Raw genomic sequence first — 19,570 nt, 5'->3', positions numbered from 1 at the left:
TTTCAGTGGCGACAGAGGCCTAGTCAGTTTTGGCGTGGTCGTATTTGCGCGTTCAGTGACACCGCAGAAACGGTAAAGTATCTGTTTACTCTGCTATGCCTACCAGGAAGAGTGAAGCCTCTACGATGCGCTCACTAGTGCATGAAGCCAAACAGACGGCTTCGCGCAGCCAAAAAAGTGCTGTCTGTCATAGCTGAATTAACACAGCGCCAAAACTCGCGAACAGCTGGACTATATCGCCACAACGCACACTTCCGAGAATCATGTCTACCATCAAACAAATACTTACTCTCCGCTGCGTTTCACGCACGACAACACCGTGGCGCGCGGAGCGCCGAAACATATGCTGCTGGCGCGACAACCTGACCGCCCTTGCGGCCGGAAGCACAACCACGCAACGGAGACCAGCAGCGGGACCGCTTTATATTGGTCACGCATGCGCAGTCGATAGCTATTTCGAGCACAGTGGCCAGCATTAGCTGGCGCTCACTTGCTCTGCAGGACGCTGGTGGCGCTTGTTAGAGAAGACTGCTCACCTCAGAACATCCCCTCTTTGTTCGAGCTGCTGACACCCAGAGAATACTTGCAAGCTAGCCGAACTTCCAGCTCTAATCTATCGCTGTTTTTCCTTTTTGTTGGCGTGTCGGCATCGCTTCGAAAGCTAGAGACTTATAACGCGTAATTCCTGCCCTGTATGTGTTGAAGCAGAATGATTATGGTACGCAACCCTAATAAATGAATCTTCAAACTTGGTGCCTAACAGTTCCTAAAGTGCCTTAATTTTCGCTTTGTTTACAGGTTGGCTAGGCAGCGGCGACTTATCTGAAGACTCAGAAGCACAGGGGTCGATGCCGTTGAGTAAGTTATTTTATTGTTTTCTTTTTATTTCGTTACTCGCAATTAAACTCTTCTGTAACAATAAGACGTTGTAGGGTTTTAACGTAGCTTTAACGTACACCGAGTAGACGAGGAAAAACATGTATTCATCTTCGCCTCTTTTTTCTGGCATCCCCATGTGCATGCAACCACGTTTCTGGCTCTTCATCTTCACACCCTCTGTCTACTCGGTTCCAGCTTGCGGGACGCTCCACCGAACTACCCTTAGCTTACTATAGCTACTCCGAGGCTTCACACAAGATTCTTGGTTGGGTTTGTCTGTCTTAAGTAGCGCTTAGCACTAAAAAGCACCAGAGCACACGATGCCCACTCTTTATTAAACTTTTCTCCAGCATCAGATTCGCAGCTTTTAAGAATTGGTTCAAATTCGTTTAGAAAGGTAGCGTTTTAAATTTCTGCACAACTTCCCTTTTCATCAATAGTAAGCCAGCACCGTTAAATACGTGACCGGCAAACCCAGAGTAATTACGAAGAACTGCAACATTTTAAAGCGCGAACAGATCTTTTCGATTTTGGGTTAACTATTGGCAATTAAGGGGACAGCTACAGATGACAATGGTGGCAGCGGCGTCATGAAATTATTCCTTCCAGAGACAAAGAAGCATCATCGTCCGTACAACTTCCTTCTTTTACCTTTTTTGTGCCTGCGATCACATTGCCAAGAGGCTTATTTGTCGCGACTTTCTACATTGCCCTCGTGTTTGCCGTCACCGACCATAGTCTGAAGATTTCTGGTAGCCACACGAAGCGCGTGTTTTGCGCAGGTTCGCTGTGCTCAACTAGATTTCTCCCGAATGGCCCTGATCAGACGCGGCTGAATTTCGGTATACGCTCTACTGGCGGCATTGAAAGCGGGCTTTCTGCGAAGTTGCAATTACTGCGTGCAGTTGAGCCGAGTCTCTTTTGTGCTTGACCCTGAAGGCTTTCAGCGGTGCATTTTATTGCGTCGAAGTAAACAGTTTCTATTTGCACGCTAACCCTACTTCGCGTTCTCTACACTGCTTCCCATGCCTGCGCTCCCCAGATGCGACAGCACGGTGGTAAAAGTAAAACCATGTGCCGAGGATTTCGCAGGAAAGCTGCAACGCGCGGGAGCCAAGCGCGCACTAAGTAGGAAGGCGAGTGCTTCTCAGCGCGAGAAATTTGCGACGTTTAGAATACCGTTGGCGCACACGGCTACCGTCACTAGATCACTACTGCGCCGCTAGGGTGTATGCGTATGGTGCGCATGGGCAGCTGGATCCGAATGGTACCTTCCACGAAAGCGGTACGCGATAATAGTGCGGCACAATTTTTGCTATTATGTTCTGTTAATTCCGTGTGCAGTGCATCGATGTGAGGTAGCTTGTATGCAGTGTCCACTGTCCCGGTGCGAACCAAAGCAGTGAAAATATTTATGCGGGTTTCAGGTACAATGTGCGGAGTCAAGAAAAGCTGCGTAGTCGCACACGCATTAAAAGCACGAGTACTTTGCCATAATAAAGCAGGTTCGATAATATTTCATCTTTTTTGCTCCTCACCGCGCCGCTCAAGCGTTGCTCTTCTCTGTACTTGAAAATTGCTGCTGACTTTGCGCGACTTCTCGGCAGTGTGAACAGAGTGAGCAGCGCTTCAGCTGGCAGCGTTATCCATCAAAAACGTATGTTCTTAATGCGTGTGGTGAACGGACGGTGTAACATACTTCTCTCGGGCGAAATAATATCAGCGCCCATGAACGAAGTACACGGCATGTAGAGGGACGGTAAGCGCACCCCTTCTTTCTGTTTCGTAGTTGTCTGGATCTCGTTTTTCTTTTAGTTTTTTTTTTGTTGTTGTAACGCGTTCTGAAGTAGTTTAAACGAGAGAAAGTTTTGTGAAAAATGGACGATGTGTTTGCTAACTACCAAAGCTTATGCATACAAAAAGTTACAGTTTTGCTACACGGAACAGAAACGACATATGCTTTTTTAGGACGTTCTTGCGGGCTACTTGGTTCATTATCGAGGAACGTCAGAAACTGCGCTACAGGACGAATACAGGAAGCAAAGAAACGAACACGACACCATGTCCAGGACACCACCACACCTGTGCGACCGCGGTGATGTGTTCGTATTTTTTAGTCCTGCATTCGTCTTTTTACTCAGTTTCTAAACTTCCACAAAGGATATTAGCACATTTATCTCTTGAAAACCGAAGGGAGTGATACGAACATGCAAAGATCACCAAAGTTCGAACACGGAAAGAACAAATTTGTTTTATTACGCTCTGTTTCTTGCATATCCCCTGCATATGCTCGCCTACCCCAAACTTTTTCGCTTGTTCGAACTGCGTTACTGGTTGTGGGTGACGATAATGAAAAGGTGGCGTATTTGTTGGTTCTTTTCATGCACCAGCTTTGCTGGTCTTTTCGCGTGTGCGTATCACTCCCTCCGGCTTTCTATGTGCATGAAAGGTGCGGATGGGCTGCCTTCCGAAGTAAAGGTAATTATTCGGCGCAGTTGTGTTTCTTCGTTGTTTTCGTCCGTTGTCCGCCGGCACTGTGTTCGTCACAGTGTTCTTTTGACCACTAATCTAACCTCTATGTTGTGCTTGCAAGTCAGCAAATACCCTGTTTTTTCGTATCACCAGGCAAGGCAAAGAGACGAGCGCTGGAAGGCCCACGTAAGTACACGCACCTTATGGCACACACTGCGCCATAGGACGCCAGCCACTACTAGACTCTCCAATCCGGAGCGCACGGCGGGACAGGTCATTACACGATGCAAACGCGACAAATTCAAACTGATTGGCACGCTTGCGCAATCGCTCAAGTTTTGTCCCAAGATTTGTCCCATGGACAGTTTTCTAAGAACTGGAGACAATTTATAATCAGTAAAAAAAATGACGAACCAGAATGAGAAGTTGAGAAGGTAAACGTTTTGGTCATCTTTAGTCGCCCACAATGCTAAACGCTTTCAGCTGATAAGCAAGTCAGCTGAAAGTATCAGCGTTCTAAAAGTGCTACGACGAAGTTCTCAGGCAAGGGCATCACAGAACACGGATACTTTTACTTATTAACCGTCTTTTTATTCAGAGATTTTCAAAGCTCCTTGCATCTTCATGAGCATGGAATATCAGTTACAGTGTACAGAACCAAGGACCACAAACACTAACTTAAGCGCGGATCACCTTTTTTCCCGGCTGGGCTCTGTTATGTGCCCAAGAGATGCCCGATATCCGAGACATTCAATGTTTCGAAACGTGGTGTTGGTGTCGCAACAAAGAGTGATGTAAACCTTTCTCCCAGCACTATAGTTAGAATCTCGAGATTTGGTGGTCTTTATGGCGCCGCTGTTCGCTCCTTCGCATTTCTCTTTCTATAAAATAATTCGCAAACAGAATAAAAGTGTTGTCCACTGTGCGCAAATCGAGGTACAACGCCGCATTTACGCTAAACTGGCTGTCCATATGTTGCAGGTTCTTGCTTGCCTTGTTACTACTTGTCCTGAAAACATTTCTGGCAGCTGGAAAAATAATAGCCACGATGTACCTTTTCCTGCACAGACACACCTGCATTTTTGCACCTGCAGCACTCCCACTATATTTGAGTGCTCTCCCTTGCAAGACCGAGCAGTCAAGGCGCCGGCTTCTCTGCCTACTCAGTCGCTTTTGAAAACAATATCATTTCACTTTTTCGCTTCGTGCTAACCAACCTAGGGGGAAGACACTCAACAAGAGTTTTCTCGAATCTATCTGAACGCAGCGCGATAAAGAATGAACGACGAAGGAGCGAACAAGACTGAACGGCCTCTCCTAGCTCCTAGTTGGATAGTCAGCACTGGGCCTGTCTCAGTGTGTTCCTACTTCGGCGTGTCGTCCTTTTTGCACAGTTCTCAGATGGCTTTGCAGCACGGACCAGCTTGCCCGAAATTAGGATTCTGACGGAAACTCATGCTGCATTAAGGTGTTGCGCGAGCGCACTGCATGGGTATTCCTCACGCATTCCCTGGCGTAGTCACTGTGCATGCATCCTAAGTGAGCAGAGTTCCACGCAGTTCTGCCGTATCGCTCTCCAACACATCCGAAGTTTTGAGAAGAGGTCGCAGTTGTTGTATGCTTGAGTCATGTGCTGAGCCAGCACTCAGAGCGGGACATGGTCGATCACTTACCTTTACCTATCTCGCTTTATACTCACAAAACACTGCCGCTGTGAATATGATAGCACCTTAGTCATTCAACGGCTGCAATAAAACGTATCTCAACAAATTATGAACGGAACACTCATGCTGTTGACTGGTTGTGCCATCTATTTCAAACACCGCTCCCCCTTATTGCTTTCTTCCAAGCAATAAGATAGAACTTCTATTAGATTTCTGTATTCTAGATGCAAAAATTACTTTTCAGTTCAAGTGTACAATTCAGTTAAAGAAAAAATGACGGCCGAGCGTGCAATGTAATGCGAGAAATATGCAACCCCATTAATATTATGGGCGTCGCCGTAACTCAGAAGGGTCCTGTCCTCGTGTTAAAGCTGGCGCCCAAATCACTGCTGATGCGGTTGCCTAGCGCGGCGCCATTCCCTTTGCCAGACGACTTGTAAGGAATGGGAGTGTACATTAGGCGCGTCCGCACGCTTCAAAAGCAGAAGTGAGCTGGCGTCACGCAAGAAGCTATGACTTACGCAGCCAGCGCGTTAACGTGCCGTGATTAGGAGAATAGTTCAGGGCGCATCTGGTAGGTATGGCGTGCTCTCTCCACTCGATAGCGTCAAACAACCAGTACGTACGCTTCGCACGCTGACGTAACGGGGCGCGCGAGGCAGAGCTTTTTCATTGCCAGGCCGTGCGTGCTGCAGGAGATGCACGGAAGGAGAACATTTCAGACGATGCACCGCGGCTACCTTGGTGAAAGCAGCCCATAAGGCTTTCGCATCCAAAGAATACTTGCAAAGAACGAGAACAGTAGGCAAACGCGTGGCTTCGGGCAGCAGGTGGATTTCTGAACGCTGCGGAATTCATGTTGACTTATCGTCAGTGCATAGAAGCCTATCGAAACACGCAACTGCATTTCGCCAGTAGAGACACGAGTGGCGCGCGTAAAGGAAACGCGGAACCTCGCCCTCAGTAGGGGTCCTGTAGGGCAACTCCGGCTCGAGTAACGGTCGCACCAAGAGAGCGCTCTATGCCCTGGGCACGTGGACAGTGAAACCATTTCCGCAGCGCGTCCCCTCGAGTCACCGCTCATCTGCACCGTTGGCGACGGCCTGCGGCCCGGAATGTCGTTTCCCGAGGACGGACTCTGCGACTATGTGCTGTTCGACTCGATCGACAAGGTGGACGGACGCATGCCGCTCAAGGAACCCTCACAGGGGCGCAGCTTCGTGGACTTCCTGAAGGCGGCCGCGCAGCAGGATGCCACCGACTACGGCGTCGGCTTCGACTACGAGTGAGTGGCACGCTGTGACCAAGCTGTGCGCGTCTCAACGAGAGCCTTTGTCGTGCACCTTTGGACTTCACCAATTAGAGGGCGGAAATGACAATGTACCGAGAAGTGTGGCATGTTTCCTGCTCGCTAAGGGACCCATTTCTGAATACCACCAACAGAAGCGAGCACCACGGACCATTCATATGTGCGCCTTTCCTAAACGCATGTAAATTTCATTAGGAAACATCGAGAACGGGGTCTTAGCCAACGCCGCCATTTCCCAATGCCCTCCCTGTTGCGACTTAAGGTCTTCCTATGCTTATTCCTACTGAAGCATGTTCACAAAAGACGTATGTGAACGAAGACCGGAAAAAGCCGGTGCCAGCGCTTTTCTCTTTGTTACGATGCCAATACGCTTTCTTATAGGTGCACCCTGTGCTGCAAATACTCCTTAGCAAGTTTTCCAAGAGATGTGCATCAAAGAGCTTCGACAGCTTGCAGGTTTCATAAGCAGACCATGGTAGAATTTTTCGCAGCTGTCCGAAGGAAAATTCTACGAGTAGTGCCTGTTTACCTTCAGCCGTGTGTAGCTGCTTTAACATCCGGCGCTCTCTAGCATTGTCCTCTCCAAACACTCAGATTTCAAGCGTTGGTGCTTTATAGAATCGCAGACTGCTGAGTTGTTGCATGTTCTAGATTGAAGGAGCACTCAAACTACTAAACATGCGAACCCATTAAAGGGGACACATGTGACTCTTATTTCATGTGTTGTCATGTGTCGTTGTCTAACCGCCCTTTCAGTAAAGAGTTCGCACCGTTCGCGGCCTATACAGGGTGTTTTAAATCCGTAAGGAATTGCGCTAAAAACGACGCGAAGAAAGACGAACACATGACACAAACGTCAACTAGCAACTGATTTATTCAGCTGCGGTCGGAAAAAAACTTGCAGTCGTTAGGGCACCCAACAGGAAAGAAGTCGGAACTACTAACTCACTACTGTACAATGCCACATAACACCCCAAAGGCAAACACACATAACTGCGTTCGTAACGCTGTTGTGGCATTGTACAGTAATTTGAAAGGGTGTGCGCTAAAAAGACGTACACAGGAAAAAGATAGAAACGACCGGAAAGAAGCGCAACTTCCAACTTTAACGACGACAAAAGAAGCCAGGCGCACTTATATATCCGCTGATAACCAGATATGAGCTGCGCGATGGAGCGTGACCCCAACAACCAAACAAAAGACAGCGCAAAAAATGCATATCTAAGTGACATTAAAAGAAACCGCAGAATGTGAACATACCAAACACCTGCCGAGGTAAGGTAAAAAAAAGTGGGATTCATATCGGCTGATAACAATGCATAACAACATGGGAAAACAGAGCTGTAAGAAAGATGACACTGAAAAAAGAGGATAACACCATAAAAAGTGCCTAACAACATGACGAAATTTATAACAAAGAACAAGTGAAAGGTGGAGATGAAAACCTAAGGCTCAGGACATGACAGAAAGAGAAGTAATTGAGGCCTTTTTTATTCACCTCAGGAAAGACAAGTGCGTTAGCACGCCTTCTATTAACCTTTCTAGAAATGAACTTGCCATTTTGGATGGGTACATCTAGACTATTAACCCGTTCGCTTCTCTATGTTTTAGTGTCCTTTTAGATGTTCTAATGTGCTTTTATTTACCGCCCTTTACACGGTTTTCATCTCCATCTTTCACTTCTTCTTTGTTATAAATTTCGTCATGTTGTTAGGCACTTTTTATGGTGTTATCCTCTTTTTTCAGTGTCATCTTTCTTACAGCTCTGTTTTCCCATGTTGTTATGCATGGTTATCAGCCAATATGAATCCCACTTTTTTTTTTACCTTACCTCGGCAGGTGTTTGATATGTTCACATTCTTGGGTTTCTTTTAATGTCACTTAGATATGCATTTTTTGCGCTGTCTTTTGTTTGGTTGTTGGGGTCACGCTCCATCGCGCAGCTCATATCTGGTTATCAGCGGATATATAAGTGCGCCTGGCTTCTTTTGTCGTCATTAAAGTTGGAAGTTGCGCTTCTTTCCTGTCATCTCTATCTTTTTCCTGTGTACGTCTTTTTAGCGCACACCCTTTCAAATATGAATATGTACCAACTAGTCCGTCAAAAAGCTTTACTAATGTACAGTAATGGGTTAGTATGTTTTAATTCTCTCACGTAGGGTGTATGACCGCACGTTTCTTTTCAGGCCTGTTGTAAAAACATCTTGTACACATGTGCCGACTTTCCTCTGTGCAATGGTGTCAACCTCTGAATAGGTCAGTTGTTAGTTTGAGCTAGCCCTGTCCATGTGTCTCTCTTCGTGTCTTTTTTAGTGCAATTTCTTACGGATTCGCAGGAGAATAAAAAACTTGCCCGGCAAACTGTTGATCAACTATAGATGATGCTTCTCTATCAGTTGGTACTCAGTGTAGCTGAACCTTGAGCTGCAGTGCTTGGGCATTTACAGCAACCGCGAGCACACGAAGCAAGCACTGGAGTCGACCAGTGGCAGGACCCTTCTGCGAAACCTGTTCAATCGCGGTGTTTTTCACTTCGGCTACATCAACACGCCAGTTCACGACTACGGCCCTGGCGAGCTGCAAACCCTCCTTTCCATCCTCAAGGTGAGAATAATCTTTGTCCCATGTCGAAACATGCACTTCACTGCGTCGAAATCAATGCAGTCATATTCAAATCATGAAAATATTGAAATCATGAAAATGTCTTGTAAACTGTTCTTTTGTAAACTGTTCAATATGCTGTGTGCCTTGCTATAGCTACAAAACTCTTATTGCTGAAAAGTAGAGAAGGATGAAGACGTTACTGGGCGATGTCACATCTACTGCGAGAATTTCGCGAAAGCAGTTATATTTATCCTCAGTTGTTGATTGGGTGCTTTTATTGTAATGAATGCTTTTACTCTAAGCGGAGCCTTCACACATGCAGCAGTATTTTTGTGCCGAGAGAAGGCGGGCAGAAGTGGGTAAAGAGTGGCAGTGGGTGGTACGCAGCCTCTAGCTGGGGGGAGGGAGGATAGTGGGGACGCGGCTTGTGTCCATACCTTTAAGGGGGAGCTGAAAAGTCCCGTGCAAGTTTTTTCTTGTCTTCCATTAGCCTCTTTTTTACAGCCTGAAATATTTTCCCGTTCTTCGCTATATCTTCAGACATCGGGCACATTGAGTGTAGTAGATACCGCCTCCCCCCGTGAACTGCACGAGCTAACGACGCCGTCATTCATCTCTGCGCGTTCCAGACGGTCTCCAGGCTAATGCGACGAGAGCGGGAGCCCGCGGTGTTCACCGTACTGGCAACGAAGATGTACTCGGCTGCTTGGACAGCAGCGACAGCATCCCTTTTCAAGTAACGCTCGCAAATGTGGCGCTTTCTTTTTTTTTCTCTGTTCAGTTAGGTGGATGAAAGATTCGATGGTTCTTCTCATGTGCCGCCACCGTTTATCGTTTAATTTTTTTGTTTTAGAGATGTGAGCAGTCAGGTACAGCGAATCGTAACCGTCGCTCTGTGGGGAGTAGGGAGGCCCGTTTGTGCTTGTAAATACCTTGGATTTCCGCCTTTCTCTGTATGTTCTCGCTGCGCGGTGACACTGAGAATGGCACCACGGAGATGGAATGCACAGGGCTCCCGTGCTACACTGCAGCTTTCTGCAGTGTCATTAGCGCAATGCTTTTTAACGAAGATGCCGACATGCTTTTCATTGGAGACCCCTCAATTACATATCAGTAGAATTCCCTTCCTTAGAGAAGCCTGAAAAATCTCTGTTGGTTTTTTACCGACACATGGTGACTTCCGGTGGTTTTATGCCGACATGGTGACTTCAGTGACTGCACTGCACCGTAATGCTGTGCAGAACTCTGCAATTGTCATGCCAGCCAGGGATTGTTTTACCCCTTGCGCATTCTACTAGCCATGCTCGTCACAAGCCGCCTATCATTTGAGGCTCATGACGAGTCCAACTTGTCATTTTTTTTTGCACTCTGCGTGCAGTTAAAGTCTGTGAGGGTCGTCCAAAATATTTTTGATTTGTTGATATATGGCAGCATAGGTGCTGAATCAAAAATTTTGCACTCTTTCAGAAAACAAGTGTCCGTTAGGAAGTTATACTGCTTCTTTGTGCATTAAATACATTTGCACCTATGTTTAGAAATCATTTTCACTTCTAATCGTCTTCAGCTGGCTAGACGCAGTCGTGCTTGGTCACGCTTTGCACCATAATGCATGGCGTGGACTTCTGCTCTGCGATTTTTCCTTTCCCCCATTCATTTTTGGTTAAGCTTCAAAATCATTGCGTCATGCGAAGCTGGAGAACCAAACACCCTGAGTGACCAGTCTACGATAAAGTGAGACGCTTACTGATTGCAGTTATATTTACTAATCTAAGCTAAATTTTTTAATAAATTGCCTGCTTTCTGCGTGCCGCCCCTCAACTATCAAAGGGAACGAAGATTGAGCTTTCAGTTAGTTATTACTGCCGATTTCTGTGGCAAGGATGTTTCTTCCTCTTTTTGAATAGTTTTTCTATTTGTGTATGATATCCAAATGTCATAATACATTTAGTAAGAAAAAACAAGAAATTTGTGCTTTCGGGAAAACTGATTATTTCTTTTCATATTGGAGGTACCCTTGCATGCACACCCGCATAACTATAAAACCCACGCGTAACAGATCACCGAAGTTTTTATATTACTAAATATGGGCTAGAAAATCATGCACCTCCCATCAATATAGAGGCAGTGCATGCAACAGAAGCCGGCTGTGCCTTGTTATCCATCTTTCAACATCTCCAAAATTCTTATCTCTAGAAAATGCTCTCCCCTCCGTTTCATTCATCGGTATGTTCAGGAGCGTGTAGGACCAAGCTCATGCTTTTCACATGCTTGTTCCAGTTGTCGCCTAGCCTGCCTTTGCAGAACCCCACGTTTCTGTTTTGCACAAGCACAAAAATGGTTTCTATAACAAGTTCCCACCCAGACTGCAGCTACATCGATTGTGACGCTATTTCGCAGGAAGATTTACACACCGGATATCGTAGTGTCTATTGCGCACTACTTCGTGGATGACAAGAAGTTCGAAGGCGGCCTCATTGTTCCGCCAACGCTCCTGAATTCTCCATCCAGCGTGTACTTCCACAGCCTTGTAAGTCTAGTCAACGTTGCTCCTTTCCACGCATACTAATTATCCCAGTGGTGACCTGCCATAGAAGTCCTTTAAGTACGCGGGACGACATATTAGGGCCATCACAAATGCAATGGTCTTTAAAGTGAGGAGGCGTCGATGCCTTATTAGATCGGCTTTGCGAGGCAAGCGCTTAAAAGTTTCCAAAGCCCGACCTCGCAGCAGCTCCAGCCTTACTATTTTTTCATTCGAAGAAACGGGTGACTACCGGCGAAACAAAACTGCGCGAAGAAGACGGGACAAAAGAAAGGCACGAATACACAAACACAAAGCGCTTTGTGTGTGTGTATTCGTGCCTTTCTTTTGTCCCGTCTTCTTCGCGCAGTTTTGTTTCGCTCTAACCATGAACCGACTAGCCCAACATCATGTCTTACTTTGACTACCCGCCAAATCTAGCCAAAAAAATGTGTCAGGCTGCGCGGTGAAATATATCACCTTGAAAAGGGTCTTTAAGCCCTTACCTAAAATCTATTTTTTTTTCTGACTACGCAGGGTTCAGCTCACGATAGCATCGGCGCGTTGGCGCGCGGCGGCATTAATGCCTCGCTGGCGGTATCGGTGGGCATGTTTGGCCGCTGGTACCGGCCCCTCTACCCTGATCCACAAGTCAAGGACCGGCCCGGAAATTACTCGCTGCTGGCACTGTGCGCGGACATGCTTGGTCCACAGATTGGAAGCGTCACTGAGGTGGGGCCAGTGCATTCATTCCTTTGCCAACTTATTCACTCTTCCTTGGCATAACTGGACAACTCGCTTGCCCATAAACCCATTCACATGACACATGAGTGGGACACCATAGCTGTTAAAAACACACGGAATGCAGTAAAATGTATAGCCCCGAAAGATGTAAACAGCCACATTCAAAAGCCGATATACATCTGCCAACTGGCTACAGGCATTTCTCACGTTTTCAGGCAGTCGGCCTTTGTTGCTGTCCCTTATGAAAAGACCAAGGTACAGGTCACTAGATCCAGATGCGGGTATATTCACTGACCATTAAAATACATACCTGTATGTTCTCGCTTACGAGGGTGCGGCCATAGTGCAACCTTAGCGCAAGAATACAACACCGCCCCTGTAAGCTCGAAATTAAAAAATGTAAAAATGTATTAGGTGATCCCATAAATCTTTCTGGTGTGAACTCTCTATATTGTGGGAGGGCTCACACGCGCCCTTTGGTATGTGCCGCAGCTTCTGCCTCACATGAGAGCTGCTTCTGCACTATGGTGTCTTCACACCAACCAGCACTTTCGATTGATGTCTTTCAGCACGCTACCCTCGTAGCGTTCAGTGCATAGCATTTCTTTTCGGCCGTAACCCTGTTTACACTCTTCTTGACGTTTTGGCGAATTTGACGACAAATTATTTCTTAGCAGTATCGGTGTCGCCAATTTCTCTCTTGCACCATCTCCTCGTAGAGTCTCACATAACTGTCCTTTCTCTCTGCGGGACAGAATTGGTGTATTCTTTTTGTGGACGTGTATACTGTGGCGCTAACAGTAACCACAAATTTTGCGTAGTAAGTACGTATTATGTTTTCTCGTTGTTAAGATTGCTCTTTTCTCTCCTCGTCGTGGTTCCCATAAGGTGTGCAAGAACCCGAGCTACATTAGGACGTATCACGACAGGCAGCTGCATGCTGAGGTCGTCTACAACAAAGCGTTGGAAAGGCTGTTTGCCTACGACGACGACGAGGCACTTCGACAAAAGGTGAGTGCTGGTTGTGCATTGCGCGATACAGTAGTGAAAAGATAGGCAAATCACGAAAAAGACAGACCTCTAATTAATTAGCACTTGTTATCGGAAATACGTAGTACTAGATAGTGAAAAAATTAAAGACAAAAGCGCTGTTAGTGGTGCATTACCGACACGTGTATTGCGTGTTCACCTCTTTCCTAGGTAACCTCCAATGAAGAGAGAAAATGTTACTGAGAGCTGACTGACACAAAGAAACTTAACAGGAAACCAAACAAACAAAAGATATTACCAAGCACACTTGAGAAAAATCTTAGCCATACTGTAGCCCATAATAATCTCATTGAAGTTCGCCAATAAACGGAGCACAAACAAGCGAATGTCATCAAAGGATTCAGAACGCCTTATAAGCGAACCTCGAATTCCCCTAATTTATAGAGCCGTTTGCCGTGTTTTCTCATGAACATCAAAACAGAATTATTCCAGACATGACATAGTGAGATATAATTGACGAATCTCGCAAAAGTGATTTCGACAGTGTAATTTCTGTTGCGTTGCATATTCACATTATCAATCAGGTGATAGAGCAATGCGTTAATTGATTACGAGAAAGCATTTAATCATGCAGGTATTGCAGAAACAGGGTCTAGACGTCATGTGAAAATACAGTAAGTTATCTATAACGACTCCACAGCTACCATACTACTTCATAAAGGCAGCAATTACACTGAAATAAGAAATTTAATTGCCGCAGCGGTGGCTTAGTGGTTGAGCATCCGCCTCACATACGGGAGGGGCAGGGTTTGATCCCCAGTGCCGACGGGAACCCACCGGTGATACAAAGGGTACAAGCTTCGCCTGGCCTGGTTTTCAGCTTATTCAGGGTAAAATGCTTGGGAAATGGGTCTTTGAACCCACCTTGAGCTAAAACTACGATTCCTTGTGCCATGGCATTATTTGGCCGCAGATTACCGTGCGCCATAAAAATTCACTGTCATCATCAAGAAGGGTGTCAGGCAGAGAGACCGTATCTCGCCAGTGCTATTCACCGCCGCTTTACTGGAGGTGTTTCGAGGCCTGAAATGGGAACAGTTGGGAACAAGAGTTAACGCAGGATACCTGAGTAATTTGCTATTCGCTGATGACATTCCCTTGCTAAGTCACTCAGGAGATGAGCTCCTGAGTGGAACGGTGCAACGTTAAGAGACCGCAAGCGGGCAGAGTGGGTGAGGGAACAACTATTCGTTAATGACATCCTAGTCGAAATGAACAGGAAGGAATGGGCTTGGGCAGAGAATGCAATGCGAAGGTAAGATATCCGCTAGTCCTTAAGGGTAACGGAGTGGATTCCAAGAGAAGGCAAACAATACAGCTATTTTTATTAACTGAATAACTAATATGCATATGCGAAATATGCTCGCATATTTGGAATAAGCTTTAAAACCACGTTAAAGCTATTAACTGCAGCCATATATGTGCGTAAATAAGAAATTTTGTTTTCAGAAGTGTCTCCCGAAGCACTGCGGCCTACCCAAGGCACTTATTCAAATTAACTTTCAAATTCACTTTATTTCTGGTAGAAAGCATGTATACATCATGAGAAAGAGCAAGAGCTCATTTCCGCAGCGTGGCTGCGGTAAAGTCCTCTTGCTCGTGTTGCACGCACTCAGCGTGCGGAACGATGAGAACCAATTAGTCAAATACCAAGCTGTATGTGATAAATCAAAGAAAATGCAGTGCTACATTTGCAGTGCTCTAGTGTTCACCGACATTTGAGTTGTTTTATCCGCTATGACGCGGTGCTAACTGAAATCCTTTTCCCCTCTGTTTTTGTTTGTTAATACTCCACCAAAAGCTATGTGCGTCCAAGAGCAACCTGAGTGCGGCACAGTACGGCGTAGCCGCTTTTAACCTGGAGACAGAGGACACGGAGAACACCTGCGGACAGGGAGGCTACGCGAGGTTGCGCACCCTGCGAAGAGTGGTGGATTTCTTCAAAGAACAACGCTCGACTCCTGCCACACTTCACGATTGTAAGTGACGGATCGGGTGCTGTCCTGGGCGCCTTTAAAGACTTCACTTCATTTAGGAACACGTTCGTCGCTCTCATCATTACGTCAGTTTTCTTTTCTGACGGCAGGAATGCGGTCTTCGCCACGTTTCACATATTCGTCACTCGTCATATTGCGCGAAGTGCACTTATCTGAAGCGTAGTAGTGTGCAAGAAACCACAGAAAATAACGTCAGTAATAGATGACGGTATTTTTGCTTCACTCATATCGCTTACCGCCTATGAGGCTTCCGAAGCTTGCACCTGTATATTTGAGCAATAGCAACCGAACCACCATTTTCCGCACCTTGTGGTGTTGTATGTTCACCCAGAAGTGAGTTAATAGGGCTCCCTCTTTCATACATGTGGCCCCAACAGCCATGCGAGCCAGTGGTCATCTTCGAGTGCAGGGTTTTAAAAGTATAGTAACACATAACTCACTGATTCTTGACGGTCGTTGGATAAATGTGAGAGAAGTTCGTTGCCAGCGGCCCCTTTACGTACTTAAATCTATAACTTTTTTTTTTAACTTTGCAGGCCTCGAGAAAACGTTCACACCCCCGATTCGAGGTAAGCACACCACGAAGAGCGAAATGTGCTCGCCAGAAGCTTTGTATTGGCAGAATCTTTGTTTGTAGAAATCACCCAAAAATATTTCGTTACAGCCTGCATGAAATCCCAATGTAACTGCTCTGGCCGAAAAAAATTCTTTGGGACAAATACACATATTCAAGCCCACTTAAAAGAAAGCTAATGGCCGCAAGGATTGCATCTGTTCTAGCCAAAGTTCGTAGTAGTTGTACATCTCATATTACAGCCAAAAATGTTCAAGCAAATTGTCGTTTATTCCTTTTTTTTTAATTGTTATCCAGATAACCAGGTCTCATTGCTGCGCTTTTCAACCACTACAGCACGCTCATGTGCTCTTCGTGGACACGTTTGCTGTTGGCAGCCTACTTTATTACAGAAACGATATCACTAACCGTCATCGGAGCTTTCACGGCAACTGGTGTTAGGTCGTCAACCTTGTCTCCGATCCTCGAGAATCTTTTGGGGACACAACAATGAAGTTAGCGCAGCGCATTTGCAGCGACTGCCTGCCGTCTGCGCACTACCTGCTGCGCAGAGGGTGGAGAGCAGATTATAAAGACGTCGCACATTACTTGGCCGGCTGGGCCAGCACACCCCACGCTACTGGCGTTCGCACTTCTCATATCGCTGTCATTGGTTGATCCCCGGCCATGCGCAGTAGTTTTGCTTTCAACGCTGCTCCTGTCTGGCTTCGAATACGCGTTTGCCTCCACTTCATACGCTTTGGTCAGCTGGCACACACGCACAGCCTTGTACCCCAGTTGTACTTGAATGGCCGTAAAGTGCAGTTTGAAATCACCAACTTTTCTTATCGCATTGAAGCTCGCTAGCGCTGTAGCTCGCGATCAAGCATTTCGGCGAGGTGTGTCCGCAGGTGCGCTGTGACCTTGAAGCGCGTGAGAGACGAGCAGGAGGTGACACGCGCGTCGCGAATGAGGAGGTGGGCGGTCTCTTATCTGTGTGGAATTGCCGCTGGGCCCTCCGGACGAGTGTTGCTCGCGATCCCTCAACTTCGGCCTCTCTTCCCGCGTCAGTCGCCACTCAGGCTTCACGCGGACAGCTGGCATGTACGCGCGTTGCTCCTAGGCCTCGGGTGCGCTTTCCTTCTGCGTTGCCGCGCCCCTCGCCGCATCGTGCAGCAGCTGGACCGGCGCTCGCCTTCAGGCGCACTTCATTGTTCTTGGACTATTAAGGCCAAAGCATTTCATGCCTCATACTTCCGTTAACAAAGCGTGTCACACGAGTTTAACTACGGAACTAAAAAATATAGAAGAAAACCAAAGGTTGCTTCTGATTCGGGATGAAAAAATGAACCCAGAAGCCAAGTTTGATGACTGTAGATTAATTGTTTAATTATAGGCAAAAATGTCGAAATTGCGTCGAATTAGAGCGGACGTCGATATAGCCAAGGGAACAGTGTGATGTCACATCCACCGGAAGTCGTCCCGTCATAGTGCCCTCGGCTTCCGCCTCTCAACACTTTGGTTGCCGAAGTGTCCTCGCAATTTTTCCCTTCACCTTGGGGCGAACTATTCATAGCAAAGTATAGCAGGGGTCAACATGCAGTGCGAGCACGCTTTTCGTTTGATGTATGCAAATCGGCTGTCGCTTTCGGAGGGCCACCATCACTATCATTCAAAAGCAAGGGTGAGTTGGGTGGAGGCACGGGGGAATACACGGCTCTGGGAGACTCTTCCAGGTGTCCGCGATGGTGGGCGCCACGTTTCGATCGCGGGTGGGTGAGTTTATGGCGCCTCCTCTTTCGCTCTAAGCTAGACATGGAGCCACAGTTTGCTTTATATCAGACGCAGTGCCACGTGCGTAATACATATTTTGACCCTAACCCTGCAGTAATTTCGTAATAAACGAGCGGTTGTTACAACTGCCGCCATTATAAGTGGGCTCGGCTGCCTCAATATTGGTATGACCAAAAGAGTGGTAAGGCACTGGTATAGACTGTGCGGAAGCGGCAGCTTTCGCTGAAGTGCGTCACTGCGCCCTCAGGGCTCCTTCACTGCCTCCCTTAAACACAGATTGACATGCTTTCTGCCAATAAAAGCAAAAACAATTCGAGTTCTCAGCTCAAGGTGGTAAATTTGCAAAAAAAATGCAAATCGAATAATTATGCCTACAGTAAGGCTGGAGTGTTGTGAGAAACGGTCGCAAATGAGACGGACAGTACTCGCTCATAGAGGATACTGTTATCACCCGGTGCTAGAGAAAGAATGTCCAATGTATGTGTGCAAAATGGGCGCCAGATATGCTGCTTAATAAGTAATAAACGGACACATACAACTTATTTCATAACAACCGCTTTCTTTCGTTTAACCAGCATATATGCACAGAAACTGCATTATGAGTGTTTGTACTTTCCACCCAGCAAGTGCTCCCCAATACGGTCGAGCATAAAAACTGCATGCGATTACTGTAGCGTACAATCCCACATTTTTGCACTGCGTCAATTGCGTCACTCCGTGAAAACATCCGCCTTTTCGCGGCTACGTCCGCGAAACGACGGACATTTATGTGTTATTTTGAGTAATGGCAGAAGTGTCCGCAGTTAGTGTGTCATTGGAAGCCGGTGCGCTGCCTTTCACTGGGAGAGTTTACAGAGGCGGTGTGTGTTTTGCAATAAACTGTGGGACTATGCGACTACCATCTGGCGTTGCGCAACCTCTACCGGCGGCAGCTCCGAGTTCATACGACAAGAACGGCGGGTGCAGCCCTGTGCGATGACCCCGGTCCAATACACTTGTCAATAAAAGCGCATCAATCTCTTTGAGATGAAAGAAGCTGATGTTTGGTTGCTTTGCAGGTTGCTAGTCAAAGCCCTTCGGATAGAGGTAGCACTGCCTTATTCGGAAAAAGCCAAATATTTATAATCATTTTTTTAGGGTAGAGTAAGCGGGCGTCCAATGAAAGCGGATGGAGGTGTCTTCAGGCCTCCTGGTACAATTCCGCTTGCAACGCTGTAGTGAGTAAACGATGCCCTGGCAGCCTTTTAAAGGAAGGCACCTTGCAAACTATCAGACACAATTAGTGAAACAGGTCAAGGTCACGAGGCTAGCAGAAGAAGACAGAACGAGTTAACCTTGAGAACTAGAACCCCTTGTACAAGAAATAAAGCTATGCAACCTGAACAAGTTGGTCAGACAAAACTATTAGCGAAATAGTGCAACTAAATGTGGGAAGAGAAACCTAGCGCTCTATATCGTCTCGTTTCATAAAGAATTATGTGTGACCAACGGCCCACCAGGCCTTGTTATAGAATCCTGTCAGGGAAGCACAGATAATTTTTGTACAACCTGCAATGGCCTCAAGATGGGTTTAGTCCAGCAGCTCGCCGTGAACAGGATAGGGAAATTCAAGACGTACGAAAAGTTTCAAGGCATGAGCTCTAGGACAATGGTGTTTTTAGTGCACAAAGCTTTCCGTGGGGAAGCGGCATGTCATTCAGGGGAAAGCGTGGAAACGATTTGGGTTCTTTGTTGAGCATGCAACTAGGATGGTCCTGGGTAGGCGGTGGCTAGAAGCACAAAGTGTTTAATGAGCCCATCGACTAGAACGTCTTCAGCTTCCACCCTTTGGGGAAACGAGGTCAGAACCTCCGCGTGGTATGTTGCGTGCACAGGGATTCACCGGAAGTATTTTTTCTTGGTTTCACAAACGGTGGGTCCAAAACTACTGCTCACATTGTATTTACGGTGTTCTATAAAATGTAGTACTGAAAACAGAAATAC

At 46.6% G+C, this 19,570-nt stretch overlaps 1 protein-coding gene across 1 annotated transcript in view; it reads left to right on the top strand.

The window, feature by feature from the left end:
* The window catches only part of LOC149337752 (uncharacterized), a 51,429-nt gene that overhangs the window by 11,181 nt on the left and 20,678 nt on the right, over positions 1-19,570 (top strand). Inside the window, exons 8-16 of the mRNA XM_089554508.1 lie at positions 799-858; positions 6,075-6,300; positions 8,772-8,928; positions 9,558-9,664; positions 11,326-11,455; positions 11,987-12,181; positions 13,082-13,204; positions 15,045-15,222; positions 15,777-15,809. Of these exons, the coding sequence (XP_089410634.1) occupies positions 799-858; positions 6,075-6,300; positions 8,772-8,928; positions 9,558-9,664; positions 11,326-11,455; positions 11,987-12,181; positions 13,082-13,204; positions 15,045-15,222; positions 15,777-15,809 (1,209 nt within the window). The remainder of the gene's footprint in view (positions 1-798; positions 859-6,074; positions 6,301-8,771; positions 8,929-9,557; positions 9,665-11,325; positions 11,456-11,986; positions 12,182-13,081; positions 13,205-15,044; positions 15,223-15,776; positions 15,810-19,570) is intronic.

The sequence above is a fragment of the Amblyomma mixtum genome, chromosome 7 (genome assembly GCF_055824585.1).
Source record: "Amblyomma mixtum isolate Tamu chromosome 7, ASM5582458v1, whole genome shotgun sequence".
NCBI lineage: Eukaryota > Metazoa > Arthropoda > Arachnida > Ixodida > Ixodidae > Amblyomma > Amblyomma mixtum.
The sequence above is the reverse complement of the archived record's forward strand: the minus strand, read 5'-3'. Positions and strand labels throughout refer to the sequence as shown.